The sequence below is a fragment of the Enoplosus armatus genome, chromosome 17, assembly GCF_043641665.1.
Source record: "Enoplosus armatus isolate fEnoArm2 chromosome 17, fEnoArm2.hap1, whole genome shotgun sequence".
NCBI classification, from domain to species: domain Eukaryota; kingdom Metazoa; phylum Chordata; class Actinopteri; order Centrarchiformes; family Enoplosidae; genus Enoplosus; species Enoplosus armatus.
This window is the reverse complement of record NC_092196.1, coordinates 13,091,159-13,108,523: the sequence shown is the minus strand read 5'-3', so window position 1 is coordinate 13,108,523 and position 17,365 is coordinate 13,091,159. Positions and strand designations below refer to the sequence as shown.

General features: G+C 40.9%; 3 protein-coding genes across 4 annotated transcripts; 1 reads left to right on the top strand and 2 right to left on the bottom strand.

The window, feature by feature from the left end:
* Positions 1 to 1,165: 1,165 nt before the first annotated feature.
* LOC139300357 (retinal cone rhodopsin-sensitive cGMP 3',5'-cyclic phosphodiesterase subunit gamma-like) lies at positions 1,166 to 3,624 on the bottom strand. 2 transcript variants are annotated; one of them, XM_070923415.1, is made up of 5 exons: positions 3,606 to 3,624; positions 1,893 to 1,913; positions 1,475 to 1,562; positions 1,348 to 1,388; positions 1,166 to 1,242 (listed from the first exon to the last, which is right to left on the bottom strand). In XM_070923415.1, exons 1-5 carry the CDS (start codon positions 3,622 to 3,624, stop codon positions 1,166 to 1,168), a joined length of 246 nt encoding a protein of 81 aa, XP_070779516.1. The 2 variants fall into 2 exon arrangements, with proteins under 2 accessions (XP_070779516.1, XP_070779514.1); XM_070923413.1 differs by lacking the exons at positions 1,893 to 1,913; positions 3,606 to 3,624 and having other exon boundaries at positions 1,475 to 1,620.
* A 1,170-nt stretch (positions 3,625 to 4,794) lies between these two features.
* On the top strand, positions 4,795 to 7,377 carry ccdc137 (coiled-coil domain containing 137). The gene is made up of 6 exons (XM_070923813.1): positions 4,795 to 4,856; positions 5,066 to 5,208; positions 5,309 to 5,534; positions 6,096 to 6,178; positions 6,547 to 6,626; positions 6,704 to 7,377. The coding sequence occupies exons 1-6, from the start codon at positions 4,795 to 4,797 to the stop codon at positions 6,902 to 6,904; spliced, it is 795 nt and encodes a 264-aa protein (XP_070779914.1). The 3' UTR covers positions 6,905 to 7,377.
* A 3,329-nt stretch (positions 7,378 to 10,706) lies between these two features.
* On the bottom strand, positions 10,707 to 13,652 carry LOC139299987 (G-protein coupled receptor family C group 5 member C-like). Its single transcript, XM_070922951.1, has 3 exons — positions 12,668 to 13,652; positions 10,964 to 11,067; positions 10,707 to 10,871 (listed from the first exon to the last, which is right to left on the bottom strand). The coding sequence occupies exons 1-3, from the start codon at positions 13,644 to 13,646 to the stop codon at positions 10,707 to 10,709; spliced, it is 1,248 nt and encodes a 415-aa protein (XP_070779052.1). The 5' UTR covers positions 13,647 to 13,652.
* Between the last annotated feature and the right edge of the window lie 3,713 nt (positions 13,653 to 17,365).

Genomic DNA, 17,365 nt, shown 5'->3' with positions numbered 1-17,365 from the left:
CCTTATACCTACCTTTGTGCTGTAAAATATTTCTCCTGGACAACACGATGTACCTTTTTACCCCAGCAACAGGTCATCTAATGACGACACTCATAATCAGGCACAATTTCCAAAAAGATGATTTGAAGATTGATTTGAAAATAAACTAGCCATGGTAGCCTAAAAATCTTATTTTAAGCCCCAATTCTCCTCAAGAGCTTTAAATGAAAACGCAAACAGTTCAACATTTTGGGAAAAACGCCCTGAAACGAGCTAGATGAAAAGATTGATACCACTCCCATGACTGTACAGTAAATATGAATGACTATGAATATGGCAACCAGGAAGTTACTGCATCCAGCAACCAAAGCTTCAGCTTCAGAGGTGCTGGGAAGCAGATTCTGTTACCTTTGAACAGAGCCAGGCCAGCTGCTTATCCTTTGTGCTAAGCTAAGCTAACTGGCTGCTAGCTGTAGCTTCACCATACAGACATGATATACTACCATATAGACACGAGAGTGGTATCATGCGTCTCATCTTACCCTCAGCAAGAAAGCAAAAAAGTGTACTTCCCAAAATGTCAAACTGTTCCTTTAAGTGTTAGCAAAATGCACAGGACGCAGCATGCTAATGACTGAGGTTTACCATTTGACCCTGAATTACTTTACTGTTCTGATTATTTTGTGGTTTGCACATACTACTCTTTTTTTAAAGGGACAAATAAAGCATTATAATGGGAATTATGTGATGTTTCAAACATAGTAGCATGATTTAATAACACACCAAGTTTGGCAAAAGCAGGAAATGTTAAGAACAATTCCAAGCTTTATTCTGATGTCAGGTGTGCAGAAACTCCCTCTTTGAAGCCAGTAACCAAGCTTCCAGTTACAGCTCCCACTGCAACCTCAGGCAGTCACACAAGGACACATTCAGCATCAGTGGGTGGTGGACATTAATATGGCAGCTTGAGAGTCTTATGAAAATAGATTTAATGTATAAAACAACTTAGGCAAAGAACAGAAGCCATAATATACAGACATCTGTTTACATCTTAGTTCTTTAGTTTGTTATTTAAAAAAAAAAGCCAATACTGATGATCCAGATTGTGGGGTTGGTCATTGAAAGTTCAGTTGCTGAACATCAGTTCCCTTTCGTGGATATAAAAATAATTTCTCAGCAAAGAGCCTCAGATGATACCATACTGAGCCAGTTCATGAAGCTCTAGATGGCTGTACGCTTCCCATGGGCAGATTACGGTGATGTCTGAAAAAGAAAGAACAAATAGCGAGTAACAAAAAGGAAAGGTTGTGTGGTTTGTGTGTAGTTCTTCGTGGTGTGGTGGCCTAAAAATGTGGTACTTCTGCTTACCAGTGCCAAGCCCTTCCATTCCTGGGATCTCCTCTCCAAAGCTGAGGAAGACAGAAAATCACAAGCTTTATTGTGGGCAACTTTTTAAAAAGATAAACTTTTCTAGATGACACTTGTGAAAACGTACCCAATGACGCCCCTCTTGGGAGGCTTGCTCTTGAACTGGCGGCTGTTCCTCTGTTTGAACTTGGGCGGGCCGGATCCAGGGCCGGTAGCTCTGAGGGGGGCTTTGTTGCCAGTCTTCGCTTCCGGTTTGGCCACATCCACGTTCATACTTCTGTTGTTTGAACTGTAATGGGACAGTCAAGGTGATGTAAGGCATGAAAATGTTGAGAAATGTCGTTTATTGTGACCAAATTTAAATACAATACAATGCATTCAAGAGTCAGTATTCACTTCCACAACACTGTATTTTGCTATTACACCAGACAAACTGATATGAGATCATCATCCGACAATGAAGGCTCCTGTAATCCTATGCTCACATTACTAATTAACCCTCCACGATGCCTTTGAGCTTCACAGCACCTTCTTAATCAGATTACTGCGAGGACATGCTGAATTTGCTTGTGGTCCTAACCTGACAACAGCTCATTAATTACTCAATCAGTTTAAAAGGAGTTTTGGAAATAAACTTTACAAAACTGCAAAATTATTCCAAGGAAAATATGAACCCAGGTGGAAGTAAATAACTTACAAATAACCAGTAATTACATTATAAAGAAATTCAAAGCACATATATTTTAGTAAATACTTTTGTGTTCATAATTTAACTACAAGAACTTGTGACCACTTTATTAGGTACACCTGTACTATCGAATGCGATCAATGTAACAGCTCTGCCATAAATTCTACCGTCACAAAGTTTAAAATGTTCAGTTCTTGTTGACATTGTCTTAAATATGACCTCTATGTAATTTAACTGACACATCTATGACTATAAAACTGAACCAGATTTTATGGCAGAACACTTGTATTAGGTTGTATTAGACGGCACAAGTGTACCTAATAAAGTGACCACTGAGCGTATGTTTCCTCTTCTCATATGGGTTTCCCAATAACATTTGAACCTGTGAATTACATGTTTTGATCCAATAAAATTATATTATAATTTGAAATAAGTACAAATTAATACAGAAAATTACAGAAAGAATCCAATAAAAAAGCACTTTCCTCATAATAATTTAATTGAAAGTACAGAAAAATGGAAAAGCACCATATGAAATAAATTGTTGTATAACAATACTAATATTACATATAATAAAGTGCACTGTCATTAGTCATTATAGCTCATACTCACCTCTTGTGTTGCTGTGTGTCCTTGTTGGTCATGTTGTAGAGATCAGGGCTGCTGTTACATGATGTGTTTGGTGAAGCCCTCTTATACGCCTCAGGCTCTGAGAAGATTATGACGCCACCAGCCAATAAACTGCAGGGCCCTCATCACTGATACACACACACACACACACACACACACACACACACACACACACACAGGTCTTTCATGTTGTGTGTGGAACAGTACGCTCATTAGGGATTGGCTGACAGGCAGTTTGGAGGATATCAAGTCCCTTCTGCTGAGACTGACCAGATCAGACACATGACAGAGGAGTTTTTAGAACAATGAGGATGTGTGTGTCAGGGTGTCCATCAGGAGACATTCACGTAGTCCCACAACCTTCCAAAAACATGCAGTGTGGGGACAGAGGTGTGGGATTTTCCCAGAATATGCCCCATGATCCTCAGTATCTCCACACCACCTGCAATATTACGCAATGTCTGCAGCTGAGAGCAGCAGCAGCATTCACCTTTCATCAGCAATGTCTCAGATTGAGTTGTATTATGTCTCACTGGTAATCCCACACACACATAAACACACACACGGTCCATTCATGCAGCTCTGTAATCTATTCCATTCAAACACATCCCGCACTCACACGGAACACATGTATGGACACACGCTCTCACTTCCTGTGGTTTCTTTACTCCCACTGTCTCTCTCATAGACTCACAAATTCACCCTCGTTTTTTACTTACTTGTTTCTTTATGACCTATAAAGGTGAGTCTTTGATGAGGCCGTTTTAGTTCTCTGAGTAATCCTCCACACACACTGACAACCATGGAGGCTCTGGATTGCTTATGCTGCTGGAAACATGAATGGCACGCTGCACGTCACATGTCTGATACATGCTCCGGGGACAAAATGCTGAATGAGCTACAGCTAACTATGGTGCCCACAGCTGATTGTTAGGCCTGCAACTTATAATGGTGTTCATTGTTAGCTAAAATCTGCAGATTTTCCTTTTGATTATTGATCATTTAATCTATGAAATGTCAAAAGAGTTAAAATACTAAAAATGCCAATCGCAAATTTCTGAAATCCAAAGGTGACGTCAAATGTTTTGTTTTGCTGTGGTGGGAAGTAACTAAATACAGTTACTCAAGTACTGCACTTAAGTACAATTTTGAGGTACTTATACTTTGAATTAATATTAATATTTGTTGTTACTTTATATGTCTGAAAGGAGCCATGCATAATGAAACATTTTGTCTCTAACTATATTTTATGTATATTTTGATCATACTTCCATACTTCTACCTAAGAAACGTTTAGTATAGTACTATATAATAGTAGCCTAACAATAAAGCCCATTGTTCACTCTCACTTCTGCCTTTATTAATACAGTAATTTACTGGGGTGATGTACTGAACTATGGGACCTTTATATGGTTGTTTATTTGTTTGTGGTTAATATCTTATTTATTTTTTACATGTAATCAAGAAACTCCAGTGTGCATGGTGCATGTTCTGACCATCTTAAGCGGTATCTGTACATCAAATTCAACATCTCTGGGGTAACGACGACATCTAGTGGTGGCAGATAGACGCACCAGTTATTTTAGCCAATTAGGAAGACGTTTCCAGCAAAGATCGTCTATCATATCAGTGTATCACTCTGGGATAAAATTATTCCATCGGGCTGTATAATGGAATTTCTGTTTTATCTGTGAAATTGGTGTGAAAAGTGCGTATTTACACGGTTAATTTTACCTTATTCTACAAAATTAAATATATATAGGCCACTTAAAACCACTTAAAAGGAGAGTAGCAAGTAGCAAGAGCCTCAGCATAGTGGGGTCTTTAAAAACACTGAAATTGTTAAAGTGAAATAGATAATTACACGGGAGAGCAGCTGGAACAATTTTTTCTTTGACAGATTTTCTCCAGGTCTCTGTGAGCTCGAGGAGAAGTAAGTACTCCTGAATGCCCCACGAGGAGTGGGAAAAGTCCACGGTACCCGGAAGAAAGCCACAGAGTGAGAGCTCTTCACTTCCTCCCTCCCCGACGCTTGAGGTTGAGGTTCGTAGGTTAAAGGCTACACACGCTGCTCCACATGTGTTATTGTTTTCTTAAGATAGTTTTGAATTGAAGTAAACTGCAGTAACATGGGCAAGAATAAGAAGAACAAGTCCGGGAAACAAGCGAACAAGGGCGGACAACATCCAAGGTAACGTAAGGTAGCTAACTCCTGTTGTTGCTGTTATTAGCTCTCCACGTTAGTTGTGAGCTATCATAATGAGACTCAACTTGTTAACATCATCCTTAAATTATTAAGTATTATAGTGAGGACACTGCATTATACATGTCTTTCAAAAGCTAATGTTTATTCATCTTTGTCCTACGTGCTATCTGGACTGTAATGTGTCTGAACTTCAGTGATAAGAAGCTCAAACGAGATGCTAAACCCAAGAAAGCCAAACCAGACCACCTCAAAGACATCCCCTTTAGGCTCCGAGAGATAATGAAGAGCAAGGAGAGAATGAAAGCGGGACCTTTGAAGGCCAAAAAGCTAAAAGAGGGTGAGTAGGAAAGCGTTTGTACTTTGGTTAATTAAGCATACTTTGTTAACTGTCATGTCTTTGTTTACAACCAGTGAGGAATTAGTTTCTGTGCCTTCAGCCATCTCCCCAAAAGGTAAACCAGAGGATTCCCAGATTGGAGACATACCTGTCCCACATTTCAGGAGGGGAAGGGAGGAAAGTGAGAAAGCATACCTGCGCCGCATGGAGGTAGAGACACAACACATCCTCTTCCTCACCAAGAACCAAGTGGAGAGGAAGCCTGAGCTGGATGAAGACAAACAAGAGAGGCCCGCAGACAAGGGCAAGTCTGAGAAGAAGAAGGAGTGAGTACACGTTGACTTGTAATGATGTTAACTGGTGATATGTGTTTGTGCTGATATGGGATGTCAGTGAAAGGTGGGGACACCACCTGAGTCAGTTCGTCCTCCTGCATAGGGGACTAATTGTACGCCATGTAGCTATGGGAAGGTAATGTCGGCTTTGTTGGTTTTTGGCTAATATGTCATGTGCCTGACACAAGTGCAACCAAATTGCCCTGCTGGGACAATCAAGACACCCAAATGTAGAGGTTTTGTAGTAATACTGTACGGTACTGTAGTTATTTATCATCTTCAGTTATAGTCATTATTTTCCTTGGAAACATGAAGGTGAATTAAAAACAACAATATCAAACTTTTTTTGTTGAACTTTTCAAACAAATTAACTTTTTAAAAGGTCTTTATATTACACGTAAAAATGGTAAAACCCAACGTGCAGTTAAATGACTATGATAACAGTAAATGACAACAGCAAATAGACCAGAGTTAAACACAGAAATGTAGAAATGATTATCATTCCTGGATGATGCATGTCAAATTTATTTGATCTTTGCTGCCTTGATACAGGTATGGTAAAGTCAGATTACAGCGGCTACAGCAGAAAAAGTTGGACAGACAAGAGGCCAAGATGGAAAAAGAGATGTTCGTAGGTAATGAAAGCATGTTTTCACTTCTGTCCTTTATAATTCAGTACAAGCATGCACTGGCCAAATTTGAGATATTTACCATAGAACTTGGTGGAGACCAGAACAGAGCTAAAAGGAGTGAATATTGGACTTGGGTTCTTCAGGTGGATACAAACTCAACTCCAAATGAATGCTTATGTTGCTTTGTGTCTGTTGGATTTATAGATGTCCAGCTGTTTGCTTACACATTCGCCATAACCACTTATTAATAAAGTGATAAAGTGTTATGTTTACAACTAGTAAAAACCAAACAGCCAAAAGATGCTATTGTCAAAGCAGAATAAGATGTAAAACTTCTTTGTATGTTGATATGATGGGTTTTTGTTTCGTAGATAATGTTCCCTTTGGTGAAGTTTCAATGGCCCCGCCGTCTTTTAGCGCCAAACCCAAGAAAGCTCCGGTCAAATCTCAGGTAACCTGCTATGCAGTTATCACACTTCAGTGGTTTTAATGGTTGAGTGAGACGTTAACTGTGTGTTTTTCATCCAGAAGACATCAAGGGACTTGCTTCTCAACTCTCTCCTGGGCCACACCGTGGCCTCTGCAAGCAAGCCCTCCATGGCCAGACAGAGAATCATGGAGGAGGAGAGGGAGCGAGCAGTCGAGGCCTATCGTCATCTTAAGAAACAGAGACAGCTGCAGCACGAGGCCAGGACTGCCAGCCTGGAAAAACTCAAGAACCTTCAGTGATGTTTCAAGTCAAATCCCCGACTTCAGTCCGCAGTGAAGTCCAGAATCTGACACAGATTGTCAGATAACCATCAGGCATACAGCAGACTGTATGTGTTATGTAACTCTGGAACTGATATGCCAGCAGGGGAGCTTACCACAGTGTAGCTAACTGTCAGGGAAAGAAGCAAACATTTGCATCCTCAGGCAACAGTATGAGGTAAGTAGTAATCAACATTCACCTGCTACCTTCAGTATCCTTTTTAGCTTCAAGGTGAGCAGGACATTCACATGGTTAATGCCTGTTTAAATGTCTTACAAAGAAGACAAATATAAAAAAAATCACCCCTGACTAAATACATCCAAACAGGTGACTTTTGTTGATTTATCCCCCTAATTGTTGGATTTTCACTGTGTACATTTGTATTTATGCTGTTTTCATATTTGTATCTTTAGGTAACCACTGTGACATCATTTGTGATATGTTGCACAATAAAAACATTAAGTTTATCTCAAACAGAGACAAGCCCCTGATTGTTTGTTGTGGTTCCACTAGGTGGCAGTCCTCCTGTAGATGGCTGGCTTCACATTGTTTGTATGTGGAGCTGACAGAACATGCAGACTGAATGATTTGGGACTTTTTTAAAGTTAAAATGTATTTTTGGGGGTCAAACTGAGCCATATATATGTGAATTTATGGCTGTAGTCTTTTACCATGTGTCAGACTGTATTCATAGAGTGGAAATGAGCATTTATATTTATATATAAAATGTAAAAGAATTATGTTGAGAAAACAATGTCACCATAAGGTCTGTTTAGTAGCTGTAATGAACTTTTGATCAGTTTACATGATCTTCATAGGTGTTCAAATTCCCATTTTTTTGCTGAGCAGGACTTCTCATCCATATTGGCTCAAAAGATGAGGTTCAGACTTCATTCCTGACCTTGGAAACAGCTGTTGAGGGAACGATCTTACTGCCAGATCCATTTAGTAGCTGTCATGGAGCTTTCAACGTATGACACACAATCATCTATGAAGATCATATGATGTTTTTCTCAGCTGTGGTTTCCAAGGCCAAGAATTAACTTCAGCCTCATTTATAAGAATATGTTTATAAAAATATTGGGAAATAAAATGCAAAAACCTCATTCCTCGTTTCCCCTGAAACCTGGGATAAATAAATCACGTCAGCCTTTTTAAATGCGGAGCACTTATTAGAGCCTGGCACAGCTATTTACTTTTGTAATCCTTGAAAGGTTTACCGTCATGAACAAGGCCTTTGTTTTAAATGTTGCCGTCTGGGACAAACTGGACAAATTCAGACATGTTTTGTTTGATAACTTCATGTTTCAAAGAATCTGAAAGCAAACATTTTATTGATAAGAGCGATCTACTGAATAATATCACCAGATGGTAAATGACTTATTAATACTGAATCCCTGCTGTCGGTTCACAGTCATTTCTGTTTGATCAGCTTCTTTTTCTTCTGTGTTTGTCCACTGAGGGTTGTCACAGTGACAAGGAAATGCATTAAGTGGGGACAGCTGCTTGTGATTGGTAGTGCTGACTCTCTTGAGCTGAGCTCAACCTCCATTGGTCATGAAACCACCCGTGTCCATGTGCACAAGACAGCTATTCTTATTATCAGGGGATTTACGGTTGCTGCCCGTCAGAGAAAGATGCTGCTTTTGATTTCAGCTCAAGTCACTGATCAGGAATTAATGTCTAATACACTTTAAATAAAGGCCATGGCAAGGTTTCATGTGTTTCTACTGTGGGATCTGCATTGTGGCGCCTTACCAGTTAACCCTTTTACAACCTGCTGAGGTAAAATCCAGCTAAGGCTCCTCGGGGACAGCCTGTAGTGTTGCCCATTAGAGCTAACCAGGTCAGTGACGCTGGACAGAAACTAAGAGGCAGATGTTGCTGGAAATGCAAAAAAAAAAACATTGTAGCAAATGTCTGAATGCTCTGTTTACATTTGGACACATTTTTCCTGTTGTGTGTTCACCATCTGGTAGTTTGTCAACACTGTTTTGCCTGTCTGCATGGTTTTGCAGCTCTTTGCATCCATTTTTAATATTCACATGCAGGGCATCAAAAGGTGCGAGCACGAGGCGTTGCATAGTAAAATCTCTACATTTGCACATGTCCTCTGTCGTACATTTCTGATCTGTCTGATTTCCAGTTTGTGAGCAATTTCCTCTCTGAGCAAGCACTCCTGGCTGCTGACAGTACAGGGTGGTGGGAGTAATTGGGAGAGAAAGCCTACTCAGCCTGCTGCTAGGCAGCCACAGCTCACTCTGAAGCTCTTGAAGCGTGTACATGTGTGAGCATCTCTCTCTCTGTATGTGAGAGACAAATTACATGTGAATAATTGTTCATCTTCCTGTAGAGAAAAGGAATAACTCATAAGTCAAAGCAGTTGTCCATGCTAAAGCTAATTTGTCTCTTCAATGTTTTGAATATAGTGTGTTTATTTCAAACCCATGTATCCTCCGTAGCATTTTAAAACTGTTTCAGTAATTAAATCACATTCAGTTACTGTGTGTGTGTGTGTGTAATGGTGCTCATGGTGTGATTATTTGCAGCCCACTCAGCTTCCTATGTAACAAACGTGCATGCAGAAAAGGCTCCTGGCAGCCTTTTACTGTAGCCGCCGTCAGACACTCCGTCAACTCGCATCGTAACGCCACAAACTCAAAATGGAAGCGCAATCACTCGGTGGCTCTTACAGCCCTAAATCCAAACTAGAAAAGAGCTTTACATGGATTTATTCTCTGATTTTACCATTTTAACATTCTCACTCATCTCTCGCAGTGGCACCTAAAATAGTTAACAGCAGTGTCGGCCCATACCACTGCAGTATGAGAGCCAATCCCTGCACAGAGCCCCAGGTAAACCTGTTGCATCTTATCAGGCCAACATATGTAAATAACTGGGCAGTGAACATGGTAATCCTTGTGACACTTCCTCTCGCAGTACCCCACATCTGGTGCCTCATGAGTTGTGCACAATCCAAAGATCCAACAGCCATACAGGATTTAAGTAACCTTTACAGGTAAATAAGTTAGACTTTACACCTTTTACATAAAATTATTTTTTTATAAATCCAAGACACTACAAAATGGCTACACCATGGCTTTCAGAGGAAGTCTAAATCACAACATAATTTCACAAGTGAACAAAGTATGTTTTACAACAGCCAACAGATTAACAGTTATCAGATTTATGGCAAGAAATTATATTGGTGAGAACACAATAACAACTTTCAACTTTTGTTTGTGAATAAAAACTAACAGTTACATTACAGACCTTGCCTTTGCTTTAAACTCCCTAAACTTTCTCCTCCATCAACCTACAGTAGGTCGCTCGTCACCTGAAAAGGATTTAGATTTTGTAGAAATGTAAAAAGTAGAGACAGAGCAGTTTTTGGTCTTTCTCTTAGCTAGAAGGCAAAGTAAATGCTTTCCCACAGAGATGCATACATTTTTTGGGAGGAGTGCAAACTACAAGTGAGCAAAGCTGGTTTATAGTTGACAGTAAAAGGTTTAGGGCACTAGTTGCTATAAAGGGTGAATGGAAATTAAATGGAGTAGCTGAGGCGCAACCTTTCCATAGCCTTTATAAGCTGTCCATCTCTGATATTGTCAGCGTCTTTATAATCTTTGATTTATGACACTCAGACGCTCGGCCCTGTGCATACAGAACAGACAAGCAGAGCACGGACATATTGCTGGAGATTCGCCACAGCGTGTTATTATATAAAGCGTCTTCTTGAAGAGAGGAGGGTACATTACAGAGCAAAGATTTATTGGAGATTTATTTCAGGGCCGTAACAACCGAGTTTGTAGATTCTCGCCTCATGCTGCCTGCGCGTGACAGTCCTAAAGAAGGTAAGGACTCGACTGACCGAGGCAGGGAGCTGCCACTTCCTGGACTCAAAGACGGGGGTGTGGCTCGAAAGATCATCGCGTCTTGGTCCATCTGTAGAAACACGCAGAGAAGTGGTTGTTTCAGATGTGACAGAAGAGGAGATGGGGTTTTTTTGTGTTGCCAAGTATTGTGTACGCACTCACCTTAGTCAGACCCTTGGCAATCAGGGCTATTTCAGTGGGCTGGTACACACAACTTCGCAGCTGACCATTATAAGCACCATATGGAGACACTGGCTTTGTGGGTACTGGTAAAGAAAAGGCAGAGTTTGTTGGGATGGTCGTCCATTAAAACAGCTATGAAAAACAGTAACAACATCCCTTTAAAAGCGGACACTTGAACAACAGTCTCTGTAGCAACCGACACTTACTCAAACGGACCAGTTGAGTAAATCAATATTTGCTGCATCTGTCAGGATAAATCAGACACCATCGCACAAGTTGGACATTGTAAAATTTTAAAAGCACAATGCAGCATATCTTATTTTAAACATTGTCATACCCAGACCCGATTTTTAACCAACCTGACAACTGAACATGTCACTGTCGCTGTTTTTCTCTTCCTAATTAGTTTCTGTTTGTCTTCACGGTCACACGGTACAAACATCGTAGATAAACCTGATACTCGTCTCAGCATTGTCCAGTATGAACTGGTGACAGTTGAATATACCAAGAGCACTACTAGTGATATGACAATGTAAGACTTCAAAGCAAAGGCTGTTTACAAGTAAATAAATTACACATCTAATGACTTAGTAACTGTAATGTGATGATTGTTGTTTCCAAGTAAGTGGCCGAAGTGACGGCCTCATAATATTGGCCAAGGACACAACCTTCAATAAGTAGATCAGACTTCTGTCCTTAAAAAATGGGCATGATTCCTGAATGGCACATATTTAGTTTGATCCTATAAGTAGATTCCCATTAGCGCTGCCAAACGCTAATACATGTGGACAAAAAAGCAATTCACTGTCGGCGGGTCTCAGGCTGGTAAGCATGAAAGAGAATGTGTGTTTTCCAATACAGCTTATCTTCACTGCTTCATTTTTCCAGAGAGGAACGGGCATCCTGCATGAAACGTTTTGCATGGCAGATGACCTACTACACATAAACAACACATTCAACAGGCAGAGCTGCAGCAGTACACAGAGCCCATAAAAAAAGTATTTGCACACACACCTCCATGCTGAACAGCAGTGGACGCTGTTTAAACTTACGCTCATTCACAGTTCCCATTCAGCTTCGGAGGAAAACTGGAAGTCCAAATTTGTACTTATTTGTGTTTTTGGATCTTTTCACTTGAAGCTAAAAGAGACGGACAAAGACTGAAAGGTACAATTCAAAATAATCCTGCATTTTGATGAAAACTAAAAGAAAACTGCAATTATGTTTTTTTTGTCCCCAACTGTTTATGCGCTATTTATAAACAATGATGATAATCATTGTTTATATCATTAGAGTGAACATTAGAGTGAACATTTGCCTGAAATCATGTATTTCATGATTGTACTTGCTGACAAGATCTGGGTTCCAGGAGACTAACAAAAGTAAAAATAGCAGAAAAATGTTTGTAGTTTTTTGCTGTTTGGTCAAAAATTGACAGAAAGTAATTAAACAGTCTTTTCAGCAGATTAATGATACCTTTCATAGTAATACCTTTTAATTACCTGTAACACTGTTGCCTGTTTGCGTCTGCACACAGCGTATGTTCATGGATAAATCTCTTCATTGGAGTTTTGCTGGTTCAGTTTGATTTTTGTTTTTGAGGATTCTGCACCCTTTAATACATATTGTAGTTGAGCGCAATGAGACAAGATTAATGTTAGACCATAATGTGTCGTGTTCTACCTGTTGGAGGCTCGTCCATAGAGAAGGCTTTATTCTCCATGTACACGTTCTGGAGGGATGGCTCCGGCTCCTTCAGGATGTTGTCATAAACCAGGCTCCTGGCGGGATAAACATGATCTCCATCGTGTGGCAGCTCCTGGTCTGGGTCCTCCTGGGTCAGCAAGCAGATTTCTGGGATGGTGTAGAGGAAGAGGAACACCCAGGCATTTGACACCACAGCTATAGCCAGAGTAGGATCGTCCCAGCTAGCATTCCCGGCTGCTGCGTTTCCATGGATGTACATGGCAATCCAAGCCACCCAGATAGCCAAGGTGAAGAGCCCCGTGACCAGGATGAAAGCTCCATCTCGGCGCCACTGCTTGTGCTTGTGTGTCAGTGAGGGCACGGGCATCAGCACCACAGCTAGCAGCAGGACCATCACATAGATCAGAGCCATCACAAAGTCCTGGTTGGCAATGCTGCAGGACAGGTCAGGGACAGTGACACTTCCGGGTGGGCTCCTGACCACAGTGATGATGAGCCACTCGGTGTTGATGATCACCTCGACCAGCCACAGACCCAGGGCCCCCAGGCATAACATCCAGCTCCTGGGGCCCCGGCCTCGCCGCTCCAGCAGGGCCAGCCACAACCCATGCATCACCAGGCAGGCTAGACAGCCTGAGAACAGCACTCCAAAGAGGAACCTCCGAGCAGCACAGCTGGTGGAGTACCGACCCACGATGAAGGCAAAAGTGAGTCCAAAGAGTCCCAGAGTGAAGACTAGAATGCCCGCCTGCAGGGCCACCATACCCTTTCTCTTCTTGTCTGTCACAAACGGTAAGCTGGCCATGAGGATGATGAAGAGGACAAAGGAAGTCACCACACCAGCAGCGGCAACAGCCTCCACCACGACCCCCCACACTGTAGTCAGGTCACACAGGCTGTAGTATATGGAGCTGATACTGGAACCACATCCTTTTGGAGCGCTGGTCGGTCCCATGGCTTCACTGCAGGGTTCTTAAAAGAAATGCTGGAACAAAAATACATGGAAGCAAACACTCAAGTTACAAACAAATATATGATTTGCATATCTGGTTATTGTATTGTATGTTATGCAAAAACAAACTACTGGCTTTGCATACATCAAAAGATGCAGCTGTAGACTATTACTGTGTGGCAGCACAGTAAATGAACAGTACTATCCACATACTTTACCAACAAAGTGGAGTTTCACAATGAAACTGATCCCAGTTGAGTGGAGTCTTACTGTGTTGTCCTAAAATTGCTGCCCATTGAAGTCAGTTCACTGGAGTCTCCCCAGTCTTTAATTACAACATGTTGATATCACAGCTCTGTCTACTCTGCAGAGGCATCATTTTAACATTTTAACAGAAGAACATAATGAGTGTTCCCCAGCCAGCATCTCATGCGGTGGTCAAATACAGTTTGATTTAAAGGTAAGACTGTTTTGTATTCAACTTTAATTCCAATAATTTCCCAGCTAATTAAATAATATTTTCCTCTTGCTGCATCCAAAAACCTACAGTTGTATCCTGTCCAGTGAAAACTGCATCTCAGGTAAACTGAAATATCAAGTGTTCCTGTATAGATGTTGAGAAAATTCTCAAGATAAATAGACCATTTCAAAATCCATTATAGTATCTGTCACAACATGATTGTTACTTGGCTCATGAAAAGTTGACATTTTGGCGAAAATTCATCTTGATAATAATTTTGGAATGACCCATTAGAAGTTCCCAGGTTAAAATCCTTATGATTTCCATAAGCACACCATGAGACAACACACTGAATGCTATTACAGGAGCATTAGAGTCATATTACAAGCCTGTGTAGTGACTTCTTACCTGGACTGACGGCAGTGAGAGCAGCTGAGTCCAACAGGTGACTCAGGTAGATTTACTCCGCTGAGGATGACCCACCTCAGAGAGACAAAAACGTAGACTATAGCCCGAAATGTTTAAGATTTATTTCCTCGAGTATTATCAGGCTCGTGGCCGATTTCCCCTGCGTTCAAATGTTCACTTAATGGATCCGCGGGTTTCTGCGGGCGGGAATCACGGAGAGTCCTCCATCTGCCCACACCTTCTCTGATGCTGTTCAACCATGTTATAATGGACTCACCGGCAGTGGCGTCCTGTGCAGTTAGTATTATTCTGTGAATGTGATCGTTTCTCTAACCAAACCACCCAGTCTCTTCATCCACCCTCTCTGCTGTTTGCAGCTTTGCATATTCTGCGGGATTAGCATCCGGCCTATTTATTTGTTTCAGGCGGCTTAACATCCAAACAAAGGGGCCACTCACCTCTCAAGCGTGTGCAGGAGACGCAACGTGGTGTGAGCTGTGACCTGTGTGACTGAGGCTTCGATGATTGATATGATTAATGGCTTTCACAGGTCCAGTGATTAGATCAGGTGTGTGCTGTGCTGGAAGAAGTATTCACATCCTTTACTTAACTAAAAGGATGTAAGTATTATCAGCAACATTTAGCAAAAGTAAAAGTAGCTCCATGTCAGTGTTTCACTATCATGTTGTAAATATTACTACGAAAAGTACAATATTTGCCTCTGAGATGAGGTGGAGTAGAAGCACAGAGTTGCGTCCCACCACTGGTTTTGTGATCAGTATTGGTTTCTTATGAGCTCACTTTTTGAGTTGGCCTACTTTCAGTTTTACAGAGGGGAAATGGCTCACATACAGTTGTTAGATTTAAGAATAACTCAGCTCTAATGCATGCAATTTAGCGCATGTTCAATAATTAAATTAATATGTTATAAACAACAGACATTTGAGAAATGTAATGATACTTGAGACTACTCTCTCTCTTCATCAGAGGGGAGACTGTGCATCCAGTTTGCAGAGCCACCTGGTGGAAAATATTGTTACAGGAGAGGTGGACTCCTGTGTTACATAATCAAATCAGATTACACAACAAAATAGATCTTGCTGTTGATCTGTTGTAGGCCATGCCACTTAACAATCATTTGATAAATATTGACAGATGCCATTGATTTTAAGCTTTTTAATTGTCTCTACTCAGTCAAATTTTGCTGAGATACTGTGATAAATATGAAACTATTACCGTCCATCTTTGTTAATGCACCTAACAAGGTGGATTAAATGCACAGTTAGCTGCTTGTAGCTGTAACAAATTATGATATACAGCAGTTTGCTGTCAGATCAGAGAATAGTAGAATACAGTTCAAGAGCAGAATTTAGTCTCCTAAGGCAAACCAGAGTATTTTTAAGATATTTATTTACACTTATTTCTTTGATCGGCCGCTCTCTGTCCGCTTGCCTCATTTAGATGTGAAACAAAAGACAGTGTCACAAAGAAATCAAAGAGGCCTAATAATACAATAGTTAAATTGAATGCACTGCCTAAGTAGTGCAGTTCAGAGACACATTGAGATGCTTAAATATCAGTGTGAGACACAGAATGCAGTTTTTTATTCATTTTATATATATATCTTTTTATATCAAAAGCCATTTATGTCATGTTTTGGAGACCTGATTAACTAGTATGTCCCCTCCGGATTCAGCACAAGAGTAAGGTCATCCAGGACGCTCTGGCATTCAGCCCGCACTAAACGTACTGTTTATACTGCGTGATGGAGCCCCCTGTGGTGCATCGATCCCTCAATGGATCTCGTCCTGAGGGGTGCTCTCACGAACCCAGCAGCTCGCCAATCCATCCCTTTGCCTTGTGGTCCTGTTGGCAGATTCTTAATAGGAGCTGATCTCAAAGGAGAAAGCAATGTGACCTTAATGAAGGGCATGCCCTTTTCAAATGCACACTTAAAGAGGGCTTTGGGTTTAGTCTGTTTTCACTGTAGTGAATTGTATTTTAGCATACAGCTATACTTTGAGCTGCAAACTGATCTAAGCCCAATATATATATATATATATATATATATATATATATATATATATATATATATATATATATATAGAAAACAGTGTTTTAATACCGGGTAGACCAATATGTTAACACAAGTCTCTTTATTTGCATTCATATAGGTTCATTGCATTCATATAAATCTCAGGAATACTTGTGTGCATCTGTATCCACCTCCAGGAAGTAAAACACATAGAAGAGGCTACCGCATGCTGTATGATCCTGTGCCTCGTCTGTGTTGTCTCGTCCAGTTTGTTGCAGCAGGCTTCATTAGGGCACCTCAGCAGCACCGCACTCCTCTGAGAACCTGTCAGGTTATTCATAGCGGTGGCTCAGGTTGGGGTCTTGCAGGACGTCTCCCTTCTCCTGCATTTTTACTGCCGCCTGGCAGCCCTCGGGGCTTCACCACAACCCAATTCCCTCTGAAATGATGTCTCTCCCTGTCTGACTCTCGGTAGCGGGCAGGGTAGATTTGGAGCTATTTTAAACAAGTTTGTCACACTGCAGCATGTTAGTTTTAATATTGTGATTGGACTAATGGCCTAGTCAGATGCAATGATTTAAAAAATATATATTTGTTGAGAAGATTTTAACAGGGACCTCAATATTGACTGACCCATCTCTAACTGACGGATCAATGCTAACTGAGGGATAAATAGAAGCGCATATAAACGGCACTGTAAACATCTCTTTGAGCCCCGAGGTCATGACCAGAAGCGCCATGCAACCGTTTCACATTGAAACTTACTTCTGTTGTATGCCAGCTCCTGTATGTTATTCTAGGATGTGTGATTCTCACATG

Bases quoted from the DNA above. Each gene is read 5' to 3' on its own strand.
- LOC139300357 (XM_070923413.1), bottom strand. From the start codon at position 1,620: ATGAACGTGGATGTGGCCAAACCGGAAGCGAAGACTGGCAACAAAGCC. The intron at 1,389-1,474 runs GTACGTTTTCAC...TGTCTTCCTCAG, and splicing joins CCCAAGAGGGGCGTCATTGG to CTTTGGAGAGGAGATCCCAG. The intron at 1,243-1,347 runs GTAAGCAGAAGT...TTTCTTTTTCAG, and splicing joins AATGGAAGGGCTTGGCACTG to ACATCACCGTAATCTGCCCA.
- ccdc137 (XM_070923813.1), top strand. From the start codon at position 4,795: ATGGGCAAGAATAAGAAGAACAAGTCCGGGAAACAAGCGAACAAGGGC. The intron at 5,209-5,308 runs GTGAGTAGGAAA...CTGTGCCTTCAG, and splicing joins GGCCAAAAAGCTAAAAGAGG to CCATCTCCCCAAAAGGTAAA. The intron at 5,535-6,095 runs GTGAGTACACGT...GCCTTGATACAG, and splicing joins AAGTCTGAGAAGAAGAAGGA to GTATGGTAAAGTCAGATTAC.
- LOC139299987 (XM_070922951.1), bottom strand. From the start codon at position 13,646: ATGGGACCGACCAGCGCTCCAAAAGGATGTGGTTCCAGTATCAGCTCC. The intron at 11,068-12,667 runs GTAGAACACGAC...TTTCTTTACCAG, and splicing joins TATGGACGAGCCTCCAACAG to TACCCACAAAGCCAGTGTCT. The intron at 10,872-10,963 runs GTGAGTGCGTAC...GTGTTTCTACAG, and splicing joins TTGCCAAGGGTCTGACTAAG to ATGGACCAAGACGCGATGAT.